Below are 23796 nucleotides of genomic sequence, written 5' to 3'. Positions count from 1 at the left end.
ACAGGCTTAGATTCTCCGCGGCGTGTGGGATCTTCCCGGACCAGGGTTCCAACCCATGTCCCCTGCATTGACAGGTGGATTCTTAACCACCGTATCACCAGGGAAGCCCCATTCTATTCTCTTTAATAGCTGCGTAATATTACATAATTTATATGACCAGTCCAATATTGATAGACTTTTAGTTGTTTTCAGGTTTTGGTTTTGGTTTTGGTTTTTTTTTGCTTGTTTGTTTTTGTCTTCTGTTACAGATAGGCTGCAATGTGAGCATCTGTATACATGTATACAACTATATATAAATTTCTAGATGTTGGATTTCTGGAATGAAAGAGATGCAAACTTAAAATGTTGAAAGATACTGTCTAATCAACCTTCAAAAATATTGTAGCAACTTATACTCCCACTCACAGTGGAACATTTATTGGGTTTCTATTATGTGCCTGGTATCATGCTGGAGGCTGACAGTATGTATTCACATTTTGGACAGTACCAAAAAATGCCTGAGAGAGATGAATGGAGCTCAAGTATGAGATTTCCTCACAGTATCAGGCATAGGGCTCTGTACCCGTTAGAAAAACTATGAATTCTGCCACAAGTGGAACAGCAAAGTACAGCATGTCCTACAGTAGGTGTGAAAGTATAATGGAGTACTAAATTCCATTGTTATTTATAATAAGAAATGGTTTTTGTTAGTTTTACTTTTTAGTTTCTAATTTCTTTCATACACTGTTAGCAGTCTTTACAACCATTTGAGAGCTGGGTAAACCAAGAGTCAGGAAGGTCAGAATTATTGAATGAGGGAAGAATGAATGAGTAAAAAGGTCACTAGCTTTAACGTATCTGGGACAGTCATATTCTAATCAAGTTTAAGTCCACAAGCATTCACAATTCTGAAAACTTCCACATAATTAAAAATGAGACACTATTAGTAAATTACTTTTTGGAAAAGGAAAAGATATAAGTTAGTACAACAGTTTGCAAACTCATAATTAAGCACATTCAAATTTGGTGCTAAATCATAAAATATTCTTTTGCAATTTAAGAAAAAAATCCAATAGGCATCTAAATGGCCAAAAAGTACAAATGATATAAATATCTATAGACACGACAATGTACAAAATGTGACATAAATCTATCAGAAACTAGAAAAGCTATATTGGTCTTATAGTTTCAATTTGCTAAAAGGTACAAGCTTTGGGTGGGAACACAAGAAAATCCAGACCTGGGCATAACAGGGTTTCCAGAAAGTACGGGAACTAGCAAAGAGTAGGCCTCTGTATGGGAATGAGTCCAACATGAGATAAAGGAATGCCTTAATAGTTATGTAGTACTCTGGAATGGAAAATAGAGGAGCAAGGGTTATTTGGAGTACCAGACAGCTAAGTATTTGACACTAACAAAAATCTACCAGTATCTGATAGGGCCCCAGGTACATTGTAAGGGTTTGAGGGATTCCAGTATTTAATTAAATCAAAATGTGACAGTGGGAAGAATTACAGAGAGCCTCAAGGGTAAATGAACTGGGTATGTTACACCAAGATATGTCTCAGTTAACCCGGTGGGTTCAAAATGCAGAAAGTGGGTCTACAGGACAAGACAATACCCTATCTATAAAAATAAGGATTTAGGTCAGGATAGGGCCTTATATTCCTAAGTGTTGAAATAGAGCTCTTTAGTTTCTTCCTCCTACATATGAGATTCTTTTAGAGGTTAAGATGAGATGATTCTGAGCCTGCAAGCTAAAGTTAAATGGCTGCAACTAGGGAGAGAAAATAAGTTACATAGGCTCAGAACCAGGAAAGGCCTAACTAAGGGTTTGGCTAAATAGAATTGAATGTTAGAACTGAATATTTTAGTAAATAAACATTTTACTGATACCAAAATTTGTCTTACCACACTTCCCCCAATCTCACACCACCCACCCTAACCTGCAGTGTCTATGGGTCCCTTGATTTCCATGGGAATACAGAGAAAAGAGAGACTGATCTAGCTTGCAGGTATTTAGTATATGTTGTTAGCCTCACATCACATACTAGTATCATGTAAGTAGCTCAGCCAAAGTATGAAGCTTAGGGGAAAAACCTTGAAAAAAACTTAAATGCTTAAGCCACATCTCTATACTACAACACCTTTCACAATTTCTTCTCAAAGAAGCACCATCCTCATCAATGAAAAAACTCGTATCTCATCACAGGAAAAACAGGCCTAAAAATTAAATATGTGTCTTTGGAGGTCCCATCTATGAGCTATCTTCTTGGTACTAGAAAAGTCCCCAGAAAGATCGATCTTTGCACCCCTGAAAGCTTACCACCAAGGAAAATAACCAGATCTATAGATTTCCTCCCTCAAACCAGCTTCCTCCACATATAAATCATTAGCAACTCAGCTATCTCACATTACCACAGTCACAAGAGTAGTTAGTGAAAAAAGCACTAACCAGGGGAACAAACACAGAGGCATCCAGGCCACGTGGAGCTGATGGCGGAGATGTGCTCCTTACGCTTGGGCGTGGCATGCAAATCACCACCGTGCCTTTTCCACAGACCCCTTTCAAAGTTTCTCCGCAAAATCCGTCAGGTCAAGTTAGTTCATGATGCTTCCAAATAAACAGTTATCAAGAGAAAAACACGCAATGTGTCTTACACTGTTGGATTCCTTAAAAATATGACAAGAAAAGAACCATGTAGACAAAACCAGAGCAGTTAAAAAAAGTCTGTATTCTACAAACCTACCGGTGAATGATATAAATAAGGTAATATGACATAAAACAAAATGAAAAATATATGTAAGATTATTCTCTTTAGTGTATAGAATTCATGGCAGTTGCTGCACTATCTAGCTACTTAAATATATCTGTATCTATGAGTGTCTGTTCTGTTAATACAGAATGAGGCCAAATTGTGTCAACTTGTTTCTCACAGAAACCGAAAAATCTACGTGAATCTCTTTTTTTCCTGTGCGCTTTCACCGTAGCTGCTCCCTATTCTCCACGAATGTCTTCTTCTTTCTCTAATTATTCTCCTCTTCATTTTGCTTGGCCTTGCACCCAAGCATGTAATACAGAGAATCCTAGAGGGCCAAGATTCTACAGTGGCTGTTTGCAAGGGGGAGGAGGTTACAGTAACTGCCACACTGGATATACTTACGTGCAAAGGAAAAGGGGCAGTATCCAGAATGCCTTTCCCATGTAAAAGAGCTGGATGGAAGGATGCCTCTGTGGCCCAAGGAACTAGAGGTAGCAAATTACGGGCAAAAGAATTGCAACCAAAGGCTGGAAAAGTCTGCAACCAGCTGTGTCTCCTAGGCTCTCTGGTGTTTGCTTCCCATGGGCAGAGTCTACTTTGTGAAGCATCAAGTACTGAAAAGAAGACTCCTGCTGCTGGAAGTTGACAGGAAGTAACATCCATGAGGGTGAGAATGCAAGATCAAGGCTTGTCCCAGAAATGATGCCTACAATGGGGGGGAAAAAAGGAGAGCAGAAGAGAAGTGCAAGTCCAACCTGGCCCAGCCCAGCCCAGACCAAGGAAGGTAGGAGTCAAGGAGAAGAAACTAAAAGAGAAGAGCCTTGGACCACATCATTCTCCACAAGGTGCACTCAACAAACTTCACCCTACTCTTTAACCAAGTTACAAAGAGAGCTTCTTAATCCCTTCCTTTGCTCCTTAAAAGCCGCTGTAAGTTCACTAATTAGACAGATATGATTTCAGAACAACTGTAATAATTCAAACTAGATGACTCTTTCCTTCCTCTCTAAGGGTATTAATTAACTAAGATATATATAGTTGTAAGTATAGAATACATGAAATATAATACTATGTAGAATATAAGTATTAGTTAATCATATTAATGAACAGCTATAAGAAATGTTGCAATGATTTCCCTAATTTAAGAGCCTGGAGGAGGTAAATCTGTCTTTTAGGACTTCCTTCCCAGAGCTCAGAAATTTAAGTGTTGTTTTAGCTCTCCTACACTCTCTCCACCCAATCCTGCCTTCTTGTTGGGGATCTGACCTCCCTATTGGCTATCTCATATCTTTAAACGGCCTGCTTTGTGACATCATTCTCCCACCGAACCTGCTACCACCTGGTAGAATCTTGGGGTTTCCATGGAGTTGTCTGTAAACAAATTTGGATCATCGCAAGTGACCAGTAACCAGTGACCAATGACCAGTGACCAGTGACCTTTGTACTGGACACACGCACTGTTTGGCTGCAGCCACTCAGATATCCTCTAGTATCATCTCCTCATCTCTTGTATCTGCAGTTGATGTTTCCTCTTCTTCTCTGACCATGTCAGGTAAGGAAAGAAACTTTTTTAAGTTTTTCATTAGATTTATTTTTCCACTAAATTTAGTAGTAGATTCAAAATAGCATGGAATCATGAGGGAAAGTATTGAACTAGAAATCTGGAGACCTAATTTCAGTTTTGACTTTGACAATTACTATCTGTGTGACTTTGGACAAGTCATTGACTGTCTCACAAAGCCTGTTTTTTCCTCATCTATTACATTAGGGTACTACATTGGTTGATCTCTCGGATCCCTTTTTTTTCTAATATTGAGTCTCAAAGGGCACCCACATAGAAAACGAAATCAGAGACTTCTCAACATTGTTTCAACAGAAACAGTAAAAGCCAGGTGATGTAGAAAACTAGCAATAAATACAAGATGTTTCATCTGTAATGGTCTCCCTCCACTAATAGTTAAACTTTAGTATTTTAAATTTAGTGCTGTTCAAAAAGTAATGTTCACATGTTTTGGGGTTTCCTATCTAAACTAGATGAGAAGAGAAAATAGAGAGAGAGGACGGAGAATACTGGGCTATAGGGAGGCACATACTCAAACACAAGGAAGTTTAGGATTGTTTTCATCAGTGTAGGCCAACAGGAACCAAGAGATAGGAAAAAATATAAGAATGAAGAAGGAAAGCATGGAGGAGCTCTCAAGAAAAACGTAGTTTGGGACGGAATGTTGATGGGAACTAAAGATTTTAAATTAAAGCAGGAAGAGCATAGAGTGAAATCTGCTCAGAGCAGGGCAGAACAAAGGTGATTTAGGCAAGTCCTTACATTAATAGACTAGGAAGGAAAGTAAGGCCAGAATGGGATATCACCAGGAAAGGCAGCTTATCAGAAAAGTCATACTCAGTTTTTTTCTTTTATTGCCTCTCTGAATACAGATGCCTCTTGACAGTTTTGAATATAAACATCTTAGAAATATGTTTTAGAAATGATGCTTCCTATAAACAAGAAACAAAAGTGGTTATCTAGGGGGTTGATTTTCAGTGTTTTATTCATTCTAATTTTTAAAATATGTAGATATTTTGCCAATTAAAAATAAAAATTTTAAGTGATAGCTTCTAAATTGAATTAGAAGGACCATTTCCTTGGTGTGATAAGTAGGTTCTAAGTGAAGGTTGCTTTTCATCTTCACAGTCATTTCCTTCCTAACACAGAGAGCACATTGGTCAACAGCCATCATCTGTTTTCAGATCTTAGCTACCTAAGAAGAAAAAGAAAAAGTCAAGCCCCACATCTTGAATTCCACATTTAGGGAATTCCCTGGTGGGTCCAGGGGTTAGGACTTAGTGCTTTCATTGCCAGGGCCACACGGCATGGCAAAAAATAAAAAAATTAAAAATTAAAAAAAAACCCTCCACATTTATCTGCAAGATTGTGGAGTCCTTTGGGCTTTCCTACATTTGAAAATCTTTTTTAATTGGATTCTAGTGGTGATGGTTTCTTTAGGTTTGGGGATGTAACCTTCCTGGATGTTGAAGATGATCATAATCTAAGTTCTAGAATAAATACAAAAACCTTCCTGATATTTTTTAAGCTTTCCTTTCTGCTTGTTATATAGTTATATTCATTGAAATGTATATTTCTACTAGGCTTAGTGCCTGTTACTTGCTGAGTAAAAATATGAATGAGCATAATAAGTTCTTTGACACTTACTATTTTGCTATCTGCTTTGTACCAGTTTTCACTGAAATACTTATCTACATATATTGTGGCTACCTATACATCCACATTTATTGCATTTTGTTGCTTGTTATGCATTTTCACTGATATATCTTCTCTGTATGTATTGGGGAGGAATTCATTCAGAATCACCTTCTATTGTGTTTTTTGGTTCACAGTATCCACTAAAATAGAGTGGGCAATATTCACTTTCATACTATTGCATGTATGATACAGAACTTCATTTACTAGTAAACTTATTGTTCTTTGATACTTGCCACATACCCCAGTTTTCATTAATATCTATACATTTCTTTTTACTTATGTGTTATGTTTTTCATGATTTTTCTCTGTCTTTCTAGAACTTATTATATCTTCCTCCATATACAGCATATGTAATGCATCAGCTTATTCATGTATTAATTATTACTGCTATTACTGTTGTTGTTATAACCACTTTATAGATGAGTAATCTGAAGTAATCAGAGAGTTAAATACGTTTTTCTTTCAAAAAGCACATAAGAAATTCACTTTCAGGTAATCATTTTGAGGTAGATTGAGAAACCAGGCTTGACGAGGGTAAAAATGACTCTTTAAATCTACCACTTGGACTGAGCTATATGTGAACTCTAGGTAATAGCATGAGAACTGCGCAAGCAAAGTGAGACACTGAAGATTACAATGGCAATAGCCGTACTGTTATCTAACGGACAAAAAAAAATGCCTATAAGTTTATGTCTCCTGCTTTCTGGCAGTATCATGCTCAGAGCAGAGTCCTGGCAAGGAAGGCAGGATGCTTAGGTTCTGAAACCTGGTAATGATACTAACATAATGAGAGAACTTGAACAAGTCAATCTGACCCCTCTTAGCCTCGGTTTCCTTACTCATGAAACCAGGCTGTGAGAACAGAAATTCTCTAAGGAGCTCCTAGTTCTAAAATGCTTCAAGTCTAGGAAATAGCATACAAGTTAATACTAGTGCAGGTTTAAGGGAAAGATAGGGCAGGGAGAAGGTTGCTTCCAGCCTAGAGAACAATGTCTGAACCACACCACTTGGGTCTTCTGCACATCTGTGCCCAAGATGCAAGCACAGGCAATTAATACAGAAGAGTGTAAAACTGCTCCAGTCCTTGCAACCATCTCAGTAAGTATTGATATTAGAGATATCCTGATAGCAAGAGCCTTAAGATAATGCTGGTCCTCAAACATAGTGAGAATTTATCAGTCTCACTGATTTTTTCATTTCCATCTTGTTCTTACAGAAAATTTCCAAAATCCATCTGTACTTGGAACTCTGAATTCTCTGCAGCTCTCTCTTCCTGTGGTGAGCAATGCAGCTTCCCTATCAGGAAGTGTCTGCAACTTCTCCAGAGTCTCTGCTCCTGCCGTCAGTTCAGCATGGCTACTGCCATCAGCCTCTGGCACCTCTTTCCAGCCACTCATGGGTAATGCCTACCTTTACCAACATTCTAGCACAACTATGTTATCTGGAGTTACTGGCCAGAGCAAGATCTCCAATTCAACTTCTTCCTATCCAGATATATTTGAGTGGGACATTACAGGAAACATTGAAAAGAAGTCTTCTTCACTTGGAGACTTCACTCTGACAGTCATTGACCAGCACACAGCTGTTCCCTCCATGTCTATGGCAGCCCAGTATGATAAAACTTCAGACACCAATAACATGGTACCTCTACAACCATCACTTTCTGCCAGCCTTGTTCAGGGAACACCATCTCAGATCCCGAATCAGGGACATAGCCTGTTGCTTCCCTACCAGGAGGGGAACCAGGTATATTACTATAACCAAGGCATATTGGGGCCTTTGCTGTCTGCAGAACTTGGCCCCTTCATGCAATCCTATGGCTCTGTGTCATACCCTGGAAAGAGAGCCTCTGCCCAACCAGAAATGGTAATGGTACTAAAGGAGGTTCAGCCCACAAATATCCTACCACCAGCTTCCACCTCTGGAATCTACTACTCTGTGTCTGCTCAACCCACCACAGAAACAAGTTTTCAAGGTGAGTACAAATAGCAAGAAAGTTGAAGAATAAGGTCAACATTCAAAAATGGAGTCAAATCTACAGTTGGGAAGTGGTGTATAGACAGGTGGAATTTAGATCCTGAGACTTCAATAACCACTTTAATAACCACCTTTGCTCAGTGCTCTCTGTTTTTAGACTATATAAGAACATCTAATGCAGGTGGAAAGGTGGCACACTGCTAAGGTCATCTATGCTACATGCACGAGAACCCCAAGAACATACCAAAAGGTACCACATTTTTCACTGCTATAGCCGATCAGTCCCCCTGTACTACCACACTGTATCACTCCCTTCCCTGATTTATTGCTATAGTCTCTTTGGAAGGTGTTTCAGGACTCTTATTACGTTTTTGATGCCAGTTTAACTGTCCCTTACTTCCTTAATTTATACCAGGATTTAAGAACTTGTAGTCCGAGATCCTGTCCAGAGCAAGCAGGCTAAGACTCTATCTTTGTTTAAACATTTCATCAGGAAGAGCTCTACTCCCTCTCCTAGTTCATGGTGTGAAGTGTTCTTAGTATCTCAGGAAAGTGGAGAGAATTGAAAGGACTCTGTATGAGAATGCTAGGCTTTGTAAAACATTTTGTATTTTTAAAATGACTCATTTTTTCTTTGACTTATAACAACCCTATGAAACACAAAGAAAGCCAAGAGTCAATGACATCAAATGATCATCAGTAAGAATTAGGACAGTCACCTTTTATCTCCTAGCATAGGGTATTGTCCATGATCCTTAAGCAGAGCTAGTAGAAATGCCTTGCGCATCATTGACAGGTACATGATTGCTGTGTTGGTGTCTAGGGGGAGCATCTCACTTACCAGGGACTGACTTCTTCCTTGATTCCTTTGTAGTGATGGAGACTTCCCTGGGAATGGAAAATTCCCTGGGATTGCAAGCTCCAAGCCAGACATTTTGTCTATCACAAAGTCGAGAACTCCCCAAGTCCTGCAGTAATGGAAATATCCAGATACTTGAGAATAACCCACCACCCAAACTTGGGGACGTTTCAGTGATAGCTCCAGTCCAGAGTGCCAGTAATCTCCTGGCACTGCCTCCAGCTCCAAGTCAGGAACAAACAGAGAATAAGAACTTAGATGATATTAAAACCAAGTTTTCAAAGCCTCTGGATGCCTACCAGATCCCAATAGAAAACCAAGATCCTCCACTACTCCCTTTAGAAATTCCTGATATTCACCAGCTTCTGTCCTGCATTGATCCCCTCAGCCAAGAGGAACAGCCTAGTTCTAAGAAGGCTGATCTGGGAAAGAATAGCCTGAGTCTTGAGGACCTAGGAATGCTTGAAAATGGGATTGAATCTAGCAGTGATTTTGCAGACATTGCTGCACTGGTGGAGGATATTCACCTTCCCCAGCTATTTAATTCTTTGAAAGACCTTGATCAATCCAAAGGTCCCGAGGTGATCAATGCCAAAGATACCATAGCCATTAAGGTGAATCAGGTGCAGGAAAAGCCAAGGGTCACAAAGGCCAATCAACCCAGGAAGAATAAACATAAAGCCTCTGAGCCTATCGATGGTGCTCCCAAGGCCAAAATCCAGCCGAAGAACCCAGAGTGCCTGTTAGGGGGAGAAGTGGTTATATGCGATGCTGCAGTCAGTGACAGGGCTCCTGTGAACACAGCCAAGCATTCTAGCAGCAAACCTCAAAAAGCTACATCCAGCAGGACCAGCAAAACTAAGAGCCATGGGCAGGAAAAGACCAAAATGACCAGAGAAAACAAGAAGGCTGAAGAGAATAAGCAGTCAGGGAAAAAAGTCAAGACAGAAGAGAAGCCAACTATTCCCAAGGTGAAGCGAAAGAAAAACCAACCTGATTTTAGCCAAGAGAACTTTAAAAAGCCTCGAAGCTGCCTAGGCATGCACATGCTGGAGTCTGTGCAGGTTTTTCATGCACTGGGGAAGAAGACTGATAAGAAAACTGGACTCTCTTCCTGTCGGGTCCTGGGAAATTCAAGCAACCCTAAAGACCGCCAGCCACCCCTAGCTATAAAGCCATGGCTGGATATCCAACGTGAGGGTAAAGGGCCTGAGAAAACTCAAGTCAAAGCCCAGAAACCAGATGGCAGTGCTGAAAAAGAGTGTCCATCTCCATCCCAGTATGAGCTGCCTCCTCCTGGGAAGGTCAAGTTGGTACCTTTGCCTTTTCCAACTTTGGACAAGCCTCAAGCTCGACCTGCTCCTTGGAGGCCACAGTCTCTGGCCTCACATCGGCCTGCTGTGGCTTACCCTGCCCGGCCTGGTTCTAGTAACTCAGCTCAACCTGCGGCAGTCAATTCATCCCAGCCAGCTCCTGCATCTTTGCCAGGTCCTGCCAAACCAGTTCGGCCAACTGTGACCAATCTGACCCGACCGGGTTTGACCAATCCTACCCGGCCTAGTGTCCCTCCGTCTGCTGCTCCTAGGCCTGCACCCTACAAAACTTCATCTTGCACTTCTCTCCAGCAGGAGCCCATTCCTCCTGCTGTGACCAAGCACCAGTCCCCACCCAAGCCTCAAAACCAATTTCTACTCCAAGACTTCCGCTTCCAACCAATTCCATGGAGGAAACCCAATGTTCCTGAGCCAGTAATGTCAAAGCCCATCACAAAAGAGCAGAGGCCAGAGCGGGAGGCCATGAAGAGGCAGGCTCAACAAGCACGTGAGAATGCTGCCAAATACACCTCTTTGGGGAAAGTGCAATATTTCATTGAAAAGGAAGAAGATATGGAAATTGCTCAATACTATGGATATGCAATGTAAGAGCTGCTAGGATTGTTGGTGCCACCTTGGGTACCAGCTGTTTTTCCATATGTAGATAGATAGATATAAATTTCTCTATTTATTCTGATATATTTGAAAACTCAGTGAAACTGAATAAATAAATGTAATAGAATTAACAGGTGAGTAATAAAGAAGACTTTTGAATTTTGAGATGCTGTTAACGGTAGCTTTTTTTTTCTTTCTTTTTTTTTGGTGGGGTAGGAATCCAAGTCTGCATGAGAAAGAAAGGACTGAGAGTTGGATGGGAGAAGGAGGGAAAAGGGGTAAAAACTGAGAAAAGAGGAAGGAACTTGGCCCAGGGTGAGGAAGGCCAAATGAGACTTTATGGATTTATAAAAGGAAGCAGGAGTGAGGGAAATGGTAGAAGAAAAAGCACAGTCTGTGGTTAGGGTTGAGAAAACAAAATTTGGGTAGGGTTGAAGATGACAGAAGATAAGTCTAGGTTGACTAGGAGTAATAGAAAAAGTCTCTCATGGAATTTGGCCTTATGTCTCACCACCACCAGATAGGTATTTAAGAAAACAAGAGGTTCAGGAGACATCTCTGAAAGGTTTGAGTTGCCTTATCCAGGTGTGATTATAGTGGGGGAATAGGGAAATCTACCAGATGAGTGGCAAGGGCTCAAAGTTATCCTAGGGGCAGCTGACAACAGGGGCAGATCCAAGTGAACTGCTGCAGCAGGAGGCCCTCTAATAGGGCCTGGGATATAAATCACAGTTTACTCAACACCTAGGCACCAGGGTGGCCAATGCACTATTCCGTTAACCTCAGCAACGACAGGCAAGGCCAGTGTTCCTGTGCCACTTCACTTAGTGAGGTTCAGCAAAGGGCTGAGGTTGCATTGCATGCACAGGTACAAGGCCTCAATTTGAGGCCCTAATGCCTCTGGAGTCCTCAGTATTTGCAAGCGCTGGTAGGCGGCCAACCTGGCTTTAAGAGCACAGCATCTGGCGGTTACTAGTGGACGAGATCAAACTTCCGGAAGGGCCTAAATATTAACGTGAGGGGCTTCCTCCATTGACCCGGGCGCGTGCTACCTTCTCTAAACATCGCCATCAGCTGAAGCGCACGAGAAAAATCCGATGGAAGTGTCTATTCTCAGGAGCGAGAGCGGTGGGCGCATGCGCACTGGGTCGCTGATTCAACAGTCACAGGATGCAGGCGCCCAGCGGTTCAGAGGCTCCTTGGGAGGCCTCGTGCGGCAGCTGGAGGGAGTGAGGATGGGAGAGAGCTGCGGAGGGGGTGGCATGAAAAGCAATGAAGTGGGGAGAAGGGAGAAATGGAGACAGCGGATAGTGATCATGGGAAATTGGCAATTTTCATTATAAAAATTATTTTTATTGAGATGTAATTCATATGCCATAAAATTCACCTTTTGAAACTGCAAATTCAGTGTAATTTAGTACATTCACAAGCCTATGCAACCATCACCATTATCTAACCCATAACATTTTCATCACCCCAAAAAGAAACCCCCTTAACCATCAGCAGAACCCCTTAACTCATCCCCTCCTTCTTCAGCCCCTGCAACCATTCATTTGCTTTCTGTCGCTATGGTTTTGCCTTTTCTGGACATTTCATGCATATGAAACGATACAAATGTGACCCCTAAGTCTGGCTTCTTTCCGTTAGCATAATGTTTTCAAGTTCATCCATGTTGTGGCAGGTGCCAGTACTTCATTCCTTTTTATGACTGTATAATATTCCACATATACACCACATTTTAAAAATCTGCTCATCAGTTGAAGGACATTTGGGGTTTTTTTCACTAATAATTTCCATTTATTGAGAGTTTATTCTGTGCCAGACAGCACCAGGCTAAGTTATTGACCCTATTTTACAGATAAAGAGGCTTGCAGAATGTGAAGAATTTGCCCAAGATTAAGAGCTAGCAACTGGGGGAGCTGGGGTTGGAACTCAGGCAAACTTCAGATTCACATCACAGAACATTAGAAAAGGTACACAAGGGTATTCAAAGGAAATTCACCCTATTCCCCAAGTTCCCCAGCCACATACTTCCCTCCTCAGAGACATCTGCTTTTACCATGCTGTGGAGCCTTCCAGAGAAATATTTATAGCCCAACATGTATGCATCACAAGTTATTGACTAATCTGTGCCACTGGTTTGAAATGTCACTTTCATGGTATAATAGATTCTTTTTTTATATATATATAAATTTATTTATTTATTTTATTTATTGGCTGTGTTGGGTCTTCGTTGCTGCACACGGGCTTTCTCTAGTTGCTGAGAGCGGGGGATACTCTTCATTGTGGTGCATGAGCTCCACATTGTAGTGGCTTCTCTTGTTGCGGAGCACAGGCTCTAGGCACATGGGCTTCAATAGCCTCAGCACATGGGCTCAGTAGTTGAGGCTCATGGGCTCTAGAGCACAGGCTCAATAGTTGTGACGCACAGGCTTAGTTGGTCCGTGACATGTGGAATCTTCCCAGAGCAGGGCTCGAACCCTTGTCCCCATGCATTGGCAGTCGGATTCTTAACCACTGCGCCACCTAGGAAGTCCTAATAGATTCTTATATGTATTTATATTACTCTTTTCAGAGCTGTCCTCTTTTTTGCCTATCTTTTGTATTTGCCATTTCTCTAGAATTCTTTTTATCTTCTTTATTTTAAAATTTTTTCTCCTTTCCTTGTTTATTTATCCATTATGTTCATTCACTTTTGTATTATTTTATTTATTTATTTTTGACTGCATCCAGTCTTAGTTGTGGCACATGGGCTCTTCGTTGAGATGTGCAGGCTCTTCATTGGGGCCTACAGGCTCTCTAGTTGAGGTGCCAGGGCTCAGTACTTGCAGTGTACAGGCTTATTTGCCCTGCAGCATGTGGGATCTTAATTCCCCAACCTGGAATCGAACCCACGTCCCCTGCATTGAAAAGCGGATTCTTAACCACTGGACCACCAGGGAAGCCTCAGGAAAATGAGTTTTTATGCGTGTTTGTGAAGGTTTTAAATGGGTGTGTGTTATTACAATTAATGCTTAAATTTGCACATAAGCAGTCAATTTTATTTTAGATGTATTTTCTTCCTTTATTACCTGCTACTTAGCTGTGAGTTATATGATTTATTTCCTAATAACTCAGAGCCTTTTGTTTTAGGTAAGAGTGCCATTCTCAAGGCTGAAAATTTCAACAAGAATTAAATGAAATAAGAAACTTTAGGACTATTTGAGTTGTACAATTTGGGTTGAGGGATTTTATCATTTTATATTTGGTTTACATATTTCTTTGCAAAAATATTGGCATATGGCCAACCACTATAACTTTGAATGCAAGATAAAGAATTGCATACCACTGTATTTATACTCTTTGAAAAACATTCACTCACTCATTCATCTATTCAGTCAACTATTTATTGAGTACCTACAATGTGCCAAACACTATTCAAGGCACTGAGCGGATATTAGCCAACAAAGCAGGCAAAAAAGAAAACAACCCTGCCCTCAACGATCTTATAGTCTAGTGATGGATTACAAACAATTATGTGATAAAAAAGTAAATTACATAGTATATTAGAAGATTCTAAATACTATGGGAGAAGTGGGTCTTGGTAAAGGGAATCACATTGAAGGAAAGGAGAAGTGCAGGGAGGCGGTTGCTATTTCAGATAGTGTAGTCAGGTAAATCCTCACTGGAACGATTTGAGTAAAGATTTGGAGGGACCAGCAGGCAGGGAACAGCAAGCACAAAGGCCCTGAGCCGGGAGCTTACAGGTGTATTTGAGGACCAGCAAGGGCTGAGTGGGACAGGAGTGGAATGAGTGACAGGGAACATAGAAGTAGATCACGTGCAGCAGGGGTCAGCAAACTAGCTGTCTTTGTAAATGAAGTTTTATTGGAACAGAGCCATGCCCTTTCATTTCCATATTTTCCATGGCTGCTTTCATGCTACCACTGCAGAGTTGAATAGTCGAGACAAAGACAATCTGGCCTACAAAAAGTAACATTTTTACCATCTTGGATGTTTATTTGCTGACCCCTGATGTAGGTAGGGCCTCATAGGCCATTGAAGTGATACTGGCTCTGACAATGAGAAAAAAGAGGAGCCGTGGGAGGGTTCGAACAGAAGGACAGGATCTGACTAATGTTTTGAAAGGATCATTATGGTGGCTATGTTGACAAATTTTAGGCAGGCAAGGGTGGGAACAGGAAAGCCAGTCAAGACTGTGGTTCGCAAGGTACCCTGGGACACCCCCAGGACACCATACAAATTCATCAGGCTGTAGCAGGATATTTAAATTTTCTGAAGGATTCACAGCTATATGTGACACCTGTTAGATACCATGTAAACTTCTAGCTGGTAGGTAGTTCACGATTTCAACATTAGGTCATGTTATATTCCTTTCAATGCTGTCATATGATCATGAACCTGGATTTCAGCCGTGGCTATAACAAAAGGCAAGTACTATTTGAAAATCAGTGTGGAGCAGGAAATGAGACTGGCAGCATCCAATTTAATTCCAAGGTTTGAGATATTGTACAGTCCCCCACATTCCATTAGCAAGTAGTTGTGGTTATTTCAGAGTGAAATAAAAATATTTTTCTTTTAATTTATGTGTATTATTTTTCCAATGTCTACCTAGTTGTTGGAGCATTGTGTTGTTGTACAATGGAACATTATTCCTGTGGCTGCTCTAACAAATCACCACAATTGGTGGCTTTAAAAAGCAGACATTTATTTTTTCACAGTTCTGGAGGCCAAAAGTCTAAAATTGATACCACTGGGACAAAATTAAGGTGTCAGTAGGGTTTACACTCCCTTCAGAGTCCCCTGAGGGAGATTTCGTTCCTTGCTTCTGCCAGCCTCTGGTGGCTGCTGGCATTGCTTGACTGCTGGCTGCAACACTCCAATCTTTGCTTCCATGGTCACATTGCCTTTTCCTCTTCTGTCTCTATCAAATCTCCTTCTGCCTCTATTTTGTAAGGACGCATATGATTACATTTAGGGCTCACCCTGATATTCGAGGATAACCTCCCCATCTCAAGATCCTTAATTTGATCACGTATGCAAAGATCCTTCTTCTAAATAAGGTAGCAATATTTATAGGTTTGAGGAATTAGGATATAATCTCTTTGGGTGGCTGTTATCCAGCCTACTACAAACATAAATACTTATTGATTATTGGCACCCAACTACTTAGTAAATGGGACTGTTAAGTATTTCTTTTAGCTTAGAGGTGAGACACCAAAGGCTCTGTGAATCTAGAAAGTTTGCGAAGCTTCTGAGTTAGGGGGCTCTCCCAATAATCCAGGAAGGAAATGATGGGGGCTTGGGCTAGAGTGGAAATGGAGGAAAGTGGTTAGAAGTGTACCTTCAACACAATTTGAAGATAAGGCAGACAGAATTTGCTGATGTGTGGTTGGGAGGGAAGAAGAGGAGTCAAGTGATTTCAAAGGTCTCTGGCCTGAGCAACTGGAAAAATGACATTACCATGAACTGAGATGAAGAAAACTGCATGGACCAGCTTTTTTCCTGGGGAAGAGGGCAGATTGGAGATTCCATTTTGTACATGTTTAGAAAAGTCAATAAAAGAGAAAGAAAAGAAGGAAGAAAGAGATACACATTCCTGACCAGTACCTGCCTTCAGACTCTCCCCCTGCCCTCAGGCTTATCTCACCATTCATGGTGGCCAAATGTCCCCCAATCTATGAACCCTTTAGGACTTCCTACTCAATACATGGCTGAGCAAATACACACATGAGACATTAGACAGAGGAGACTCAGAAAACCTTATCTGACCCAGAGTCCTAATGAGAGTAGAGCAAATGGGGCTCTGCTTTGGGGAACTGAAAATTACAGGGTCCCCAAATTTCAAATAATTCTGTTAAATCATGGAGCAGAATTTCAGAAAGGTGGAGACAGTGGCATAATTTCTGAATGTCACCAAAGCCTCTCATGGAATTAGAAAACCCCATGGGTAGCACTTATTGAGGAACTAGAAACCCCGAAACAAGAGGGTGGGTCAGACCACCACCAACACAGACCTGCCTGGTCCCGGCATCTGCACCAGAGGAAGTGGCAGACAGGAGCAAGCATCTGATGGACATGAGGGCAGAAGGCCTTCAAAATGCCAGCAGGTGTTCACCGGAAAGCCCTGTGGGCCTATTTGAGAATAGAAGCTGAGACCAGGAGGGATTTTACCAAACCCTAACATGAGTAAGAACAAGGGGCCCAGAACAGACTCTGAAGGGCTGGAGCAGTCTAGCCCCTCTGCATCTTCAAACTGAGCAGCCAGAGCTCCTTTCCGGGATGTGACCCACATAAAGGAGAAACTTCTGGGAGGAACAACAGTCACAAAAGGAAATGTCTTATTAAAAGTCAGGGAGGGCAGCAGAGCCAGGAAAACTCTGAAAGCCACTATGTTTTTGAATACTACCTTTAAAAAAAACAAAAAAAAAACCCAGAAATTCTGTGAAGTTAGAAAAGTGATTCTCAATCACAACTCCTTTTTCTTTTTTTTTTTAATATATATTGTAAATTTATTTATTTATTTGGTTGTGCCAGGTCTTAGCTGTGGCAGGCGGGCTCCTTAGTTGCAGCAGGCAGTCTCCTTAGTTGTGGCATACGAATTCTTAGTTGCGGCATGCATGTGGGATCTAGTTCTCCGACCAGGGATGGAACCCAGGCACCCTACGTTGGGAAGTCCACTGTGCCATTAGGTAAGTCCCACATCTCCTTTCTCTCTCTCTTTCTTTTTTTTTTAATTAATTAATTAATTTATTTATTTATTGGCTGTGTCGTGTCCTCCTTGCTGCGCGTGGGTTTTCTCTCACTGCTGAGAGGGGGCTACTCTTTGTTGCAGTAGGCGGGCTGCTCATTGCGGTGGCTTCTCTTGTTGCAGAGCATGGGTTCTAGGTGCGCAGGCTTCAGTAGTTGTGGCATGTGGGCTCTAGAGCACAGGCTCAGTAGTTGTGGTGCACGGGCTTAATAGCTATGCAGCATGTGGGGTCTTCCCGGATCAGGGCTCAAACCCATGTCCCCTGCATTGGCAGGCAGATCCTTAACCACTGCACCACCAGGGAAGCCCCAGCTCTCTCTTTCTTTCTCTTTCTTTCTTTCTTTCTCTCCACCTTCTTCCTTCCTTCCTTCTTTCCTTCCTTTCTCTTTTATTTAAGAATTTTTATTGAGATACAGTTAACATACAATAAACTGCATATATTTAGAGTGTACAATTTGGTATCCCAATCTCCCAACCTTCCTTTCTTTCTTGCTCCAAGTCATTAGTTTTATTTTTACTGAATTCAGCATGGGATGGAAAAAATACATTAAATCACTACAATCGACTATTAACATGCAGACATTTATCCTGGAATTCTTTACATTCATTTTCTACTTTAAATCTGTTAATTCATATTAATTTAAAATACATGACTTCTTACTAAAAATCTTCAGTTCGTATAACCAAGGGGTTTATAACTTCTCCTTTAAAAGTTATATTCCTGGAATTTCCCTGGTGGTCCAGTGGTTAAGAATCCCCCTTCCAATGCAGTGGGTGAGGGTTCAATCCCTGGTCAGGGAACTAAGATCCCACATGCTGTGGGGCAACTAAGCCCACACACCACACCTAGAGAGCCTGTGCGCCACAACTGCTGAGCCTGCACACTCTGGAGCCAGCACACCACAACTAAAGAGAAGCCTGTGTACCACAACTAGAGAAGCCCGCACACTGCAACAAAGACCCAGCCCAGCACAGCCAATAAATAAATAAATAAATGAATAAATAAATAAATATTGTGCTTGCATGGTATATCTAAAACAAACAAACTAACAAAAAACCCTCATTTTTCCAACTAGATATTTTTCTCGGCCACAGGAGATACAATTCTTCAAAACAAACTATAGGTGGAGCCCCAAACCTCAGATTCATCTTATCTTACTGGTTTTACTCTAGTCTTTTCCAGGAACAACTTCTTTATCCGGTAATTCCAACTCCAACTGAAAAGGAACATAATTTCCATGAGTTTGTAATATACAAATGTAACAGATTCCAGAACACTTGCTGTAATTCCCTTCTTGTAAACAGCTCTTTCCATAACTTTTTCTTCCCAAGTATTTACTTTTTTCTTTTTCTTTTTTTTAAATGAGGGGATATACGTACATAAAGCATTTTTTTTAATGAAATAAAGGTTGTAGAATACAATTTTTATTTCTTCATTTATTTATTTTTGGCTGCATTGGGTCTCTGTTGCTGTGCATGGGCTTCCTCTAGTTATGGCGAGCGGGGGCTACTCTTCATTGCAGTGCGTGGGCTTCTCGTTGCAGTGGCTTCTCTTGCAGTGGAGCACAGTCTCTAGGCGCGTGGGCTCAGTAGTTGTGGCACATGGGCTTAGTTGCTCCAAGGCATGTGGGATCTTCCCAGACCAAGGCTCGAACCCGTGTCCCCTGCATTGGCAGGCATATTCTTAACCACTGCACCACCAGGGAAGTACCCCAAGTACATAATTTTCAAATTCTATTTGTCATTTTATATTCCCAATGGGTTCACAGAAAAAATTTTAATAATGTGAACAATTTGTCTTTGGCACACATTCCATTTCTGCTTCCAGAGCACCTCCATTCCCTAGCAATGCTACAGATAGGCTGTTTTAGTGTCTCAATGCATGGAACTCACCTAGCATTCCCTTGACAAACGTACTCATTTTTTAAACGATTGTTTTCCTTCTGATGGCTCTCATCCCTAATCTATGAGGGCCTTAAAACAACGGGAACTGCATTTTTCTTTTTCATTATTGTAGACCCATGACCTGACATAGATCCATGAACATGATAGGTACTTAATAAAAAGTTGCTCAATAAATGAAGCATCTAGCCTTGGAGACTTTCTGCTCCTAGTTCTAACGGCCTTGTATAGGAGATTGGTCCCAAGAGCATAGTGGCCACTGTTTTTCATTGTTTGTTTCAGTTATTACCATGATTGGCTACCCATCCCTGTAATTCATTTTTGGGACAGTTAGAAAACATTTATTTCAACAACATTTGAGCATCCAACAGTCTTCACTGAGTATCATCTGGGGTCCCAAGCTGTCCTGGGAACTGGAAATAGAGCTGTGAGCAAGTCAAAAAAGGTTTCCAACCTCCCCTCCTCAGGGGATCCTAGCACTGACTCACATATTTATGGTTGTAGAGGGGAAAGAATTTGATAAGTGCTTTCAGTCATAAGTCTAAAAAGCCAGTACCTACACAGAATCACTCCAGGGAAATCCAAAAGAAATATACACAACAGGGAGTGGGAGAAATTAGAGATCTGGATGCTGGCCTGGTGAAGGAGGTAACCCCTGTGAAGGGGCTTTAAGCTAGACCCTGAAGGATAGGTCATGTCATCACAGTAACAAACTTACAGGGAGGCTTTCAAAATTTAGGGTTTAAAGTATGCACAGAAAGTTAAAGTTTTAAACCAAAGCATAAAGTTTCAGAGTGGTGATAAACAGTCTCCTGGTTTGGAATGACTAGTAGGCTTGCAGAACCTTTTTGCAAAGAGGCTGTGCACGTATCGTATATATACACATCCACACACAGAATGTGCTGCTCTGTATCCTGGTCTCAGGGGCAGGAACTGTGTCATACAGATATTTGTGTCCCCATTTCTTTGCACAGTGACTTTTAGAGATTAAACATTCATTTTCAACACATTTTATTGAAAATTGTGACATTAAAAAGTTAGTCTTATGTTCTTTTCTAGGCAAAAACAAAAAAATTGTCTAATACCTCGGCCAACAATTTTGTGTAGAAAGTAACATAAACAAGCTGAAATTTTCAGAAGGAGTTTTCTTTTCCGATTTAGAAACTCTGGTAAGTTTAGCCAGGTTTTCAGATCAGCAATCCCTCTTTGAATGCTGGATTTATGTGAGTGTGATAGAGGGGCTATCTGGCAGGAAACTCATACCCAAAATCAAAATAGTAGTTCTTTAAAAGATTCAAAATTTTGAGTTAATAAGACAATGAGGCAGAAGATCTTTTTTATTATAACAACTATTTTTAGAGTTTAAAGAAATTGTGGGTACTCTTCTGGACAGCAATAGAACAAAGCAATTCAATTACTGGATAATACAATCAGACTCCAAAGCAAATGGGTTTCTATTTCAGTTTTAAAGAGTTTAGCATTTGTTAAGCACACCCATTTATGAAACAGTATGTGTAGATAAACAGAAAGGTATTTGACAATTTTGCAGTGGTCAAAAGCTAGCAAATTCATTGATATTATATAGTGGTCAAGAACAAATGTATATTGATATAGTATTTCTAGACAAATATTAAACATATTGTGCTTTAGTCTACTGATATTTTTTAAAGTTTATAAAGCTGAATACTATACATTGAAGCAGGGACAAATTCAAATGTCATTTTTAACAAAACCCAAACTAAATAGTGAAACTTTAAATATTACAAACATTTAATGTGTATTATGATGACCAAGAACTAATATTGCTAACCTAAAACAAATGTGTACCTGCTTCTATGTGATGGTAACCCCAAATTCTATGATCTCAAGAGAATTAGCTAATCCAAGAAAACAGAGAGAGAAATTTCTAGTGACAAGCTGGAGAAGTCTTTTCTCAATGAAGCTCTGAAAGTCTTTCAGTTTGAAAAGGAAATAGTTATGAAGATATGCTTTTCGAATTTATAGGTAAAATTTTGTGATAATATATGCTTTAAAAAAATCTTAATGATTTAACCAGTATTCAAAAAAGAACTCAAGGGGCTAAAGTTGTGTGCTAAAGTTTACAAAGTGAAATTTACTTTTAGATCCTACTAGTGGAAACCACTAGAATGACTGCTCATCCCCCCCAAATACTCTTCCTCTGAAAACCTTGCCACTAACCAGGATGGATACTAATAGCCATTGACTACAAAGTGGCCTATCTCTCTGGCCACAAAGGTTTAACACAGAACTGGACATTGAGTTTCTGAATGTGGCAATGAACAAAATTAAGGTGAAATCAAGAGCTGATACCTGAGTAATTTCTAAAAAAAATAAGTGAATGGAAATTCAGAGAAAGCAAATTTCCACATAGAGAAGACCCGAGGATTTAGGAATATTTAGGAATAAAAACAAAAGTAAAAACACAGCTCATCTCCTGGTTTTCCAATGATTTAGTATTATATATAGGGCATTGATAATCTGGTGGCATAGGGTTCAACATGCAGTCAGTTTTGATAAAGCTCACACAGTTTCCTCCAGAGAACTGGAACGAGGTAGTTTTCAGGACTGACACAATTATTTAACACACCTCACAAATGTGGAGGACATGAAGGCATGGGGTAAGCATGAAAGTTACCAGTCTAATTCCAATAAATGTATGATTTATGTAATAGATTTTATCTGATTCCATACTTTCTAAGCTTTTCTGTGGGGTGTATTACAGTTTGTGTAGCCTTTCACATGGAGGGAATGCATCGGTCATTTACTGTGTCTGTACTAACCTAAAAACAAAAGTTAGCTGGTCAAAAAAAAGGGAGAAGATGCAAATCAACAGAATTAGAAATGAAAAAGGAGAAGGAACAACAGACACCTCAGAAATACAAAACATCATGAGAGACTACTACAAGCAACTATATGCCAATATATTGGATAACCTGGAAGAAATGGATAAATTCTTAGAAAAATACAATCCTCCAAGACTGAACCAGGAAGAAATAGAAACTATGAACAGACCAATCACAAGTACGGAAATTGAGGCAGTGATTAAAAATCTCCCAACACACAAAAGCCCAGGGCCAGATGGATTCACGGGCGAATTCTATCAAACATTTAGAGAAGAGCTAACACCTATCCTTCTCAAACTCTTCCAAAATATTGCAGAAGGAGGAGCACTCCCAAACTCATTCTACGAGGCCACCATCACCCTGATACCAAAACCAGGCAAAGATGTCACAAAAAAAGAAAATTACAGACCAATATCACTGATGAATATAGATGCAAAAATCCTCAACAAAATACTAGCTAACAGACTCCAACAACACATTAAAAAAATCATACACCATGATGAAGTGGGGTTTATCCCTGAGATGCAAGGATTCTTCAACATATGCAAATCAGTCAACGTGATACATCATATCAACAAATTGAAGGATAAAAACCATATGATCATCTCAATAGATGCAGAAAAAGCTTTTGACAAAGTTCAACATCCATTTATGATAAAAGCTCTCCAGAAAATGGGCATAGAAGGAAATTATCTCAACATAATAAAAGCCGTATATGAGAAACAAAAGCCAACATCCTTCTAAATGGGGAAAAACTGAAAGAATTCCCTCTAAGAACAGGAACAAGACAAGGGTGTCCACTCTCACCATTATTATTCAACATAGTTTTGGAAGTTTTAGCCACAGCAATCAGAGAAGAAAAAGAACTAAAAGGAATCCAAATTGGAAAAGAAGAAGTAAAATTGTCACTCTTTGCAGATGACATATTATACATAGAAAACCCTAAAGACTCTACCAGAAAACTGCTAGCACTAATTGATGAGTTTAGTCAAGTAGCAGGATACAAAATTAATGCACAGAAATCTCTTGCATTCCTATACACTAACAACGGAAGAGCAGAAAGAGAAATTAAGGAAACTCTCCCACTCACCATTGCAACCAAAAGAATCAAATACCTAGGAATAAACCTGCCTAAGGAGGCAAAAGATCTGTATGCAGAAAACTTTAAGACACTGATGAAAGAAATCAAAGATGACACAAACAGATGGAGGAACATACCATGTTTCTGGATTGGAAAAATCAACAGTGAAAATGACTGTACTACCCAAAGCAATTTACAGATTCAATGCAATCCTGATCAAATTAGCAATGGCATTTTTCACAGAACTAGAGCAAGAAATCTTACGATTTGTATGGAAACACAAAAGTCCCTGAATAGCCAATGCAATCTTGAGAAGGACAAATGGAGTTGGTGGAATCAGGCTTCCTGACTTCAAACTATACTACAAGGCCATAGTGATCAAGACAGTATGGTACTGGCACAAAAATAGAAAGGAAGACCCATGGAATAGAATA

At 40.3% G+C, this 23796-nt stretch overlaps 1 protein-coding gene across 1 annotated transcript; it reads left to right on the top strand.

The window, feature by feature from the left end:
* Positions 1-3452: 3452 nt before the first annotated feature.
* Positions 3453-10758, top strand: C7H2orf78 (chromosome 7 C2orf78 homolog). Its single transcript, XM_057743377.1, has 4 exons — positions 3453-3525; positions 4168-4293; positions 7217-7975; positions 8852-10758. Exons 1-4 carry the CDS (start codon positions 3453-3455, stop codon positions 10756-10758), a joined length of 2865 nt encoding a protein of 954 aa, XP_057599360.1.
* Positions 10759-23796: the final 13038 nt, after the last annotated feature.

The sequence above is a fragment of the Hippopotamus amphibius genome, chromosome 7 (assembly GCF_030028045.1).
Source record: "Hippopotamus amphibius kiboko isolate mHipAmp2 chromosome 7, mHipAmp2.hap2, whole genome shotgun sequence".
NCBI classification, from domain to species: Eukaryota; Metazoa; Chordata; class Mammalia; order Artiodactyla; family Hippopotamidae; genus Hippopotamus; species Hippopotamus amphibius.
The sequence above is the reverse complement of the archived record's forward strand: the minus strand, read 5'-3'. Positions and strand labels throughout refer to the sequence as shown.

Coding starts and splice junctions, on each gene's coding strand:
- C7H2orf78 (XM_057743377.1), top strand. CDS start 3,453: ATGGGGGGGAAAAAAGGAGAGCAGAAGAGAAGTGCAAGTCCAACCTGG. Junction 3,526..4,167: donor CCCAGCCCAGACCAAGGAAG/GTAGGAGTCAAG, acceptor ACCAATGACCAG/TGACCAGTGACCTTTGTACT. Junction 7,976..8,851: donor CACAGAAACAAGTTTTCAAG/GTGAGTACAAAT, acceptor ATTCCTTTGTAG/TGATGGAGACTTCCCTGGGA.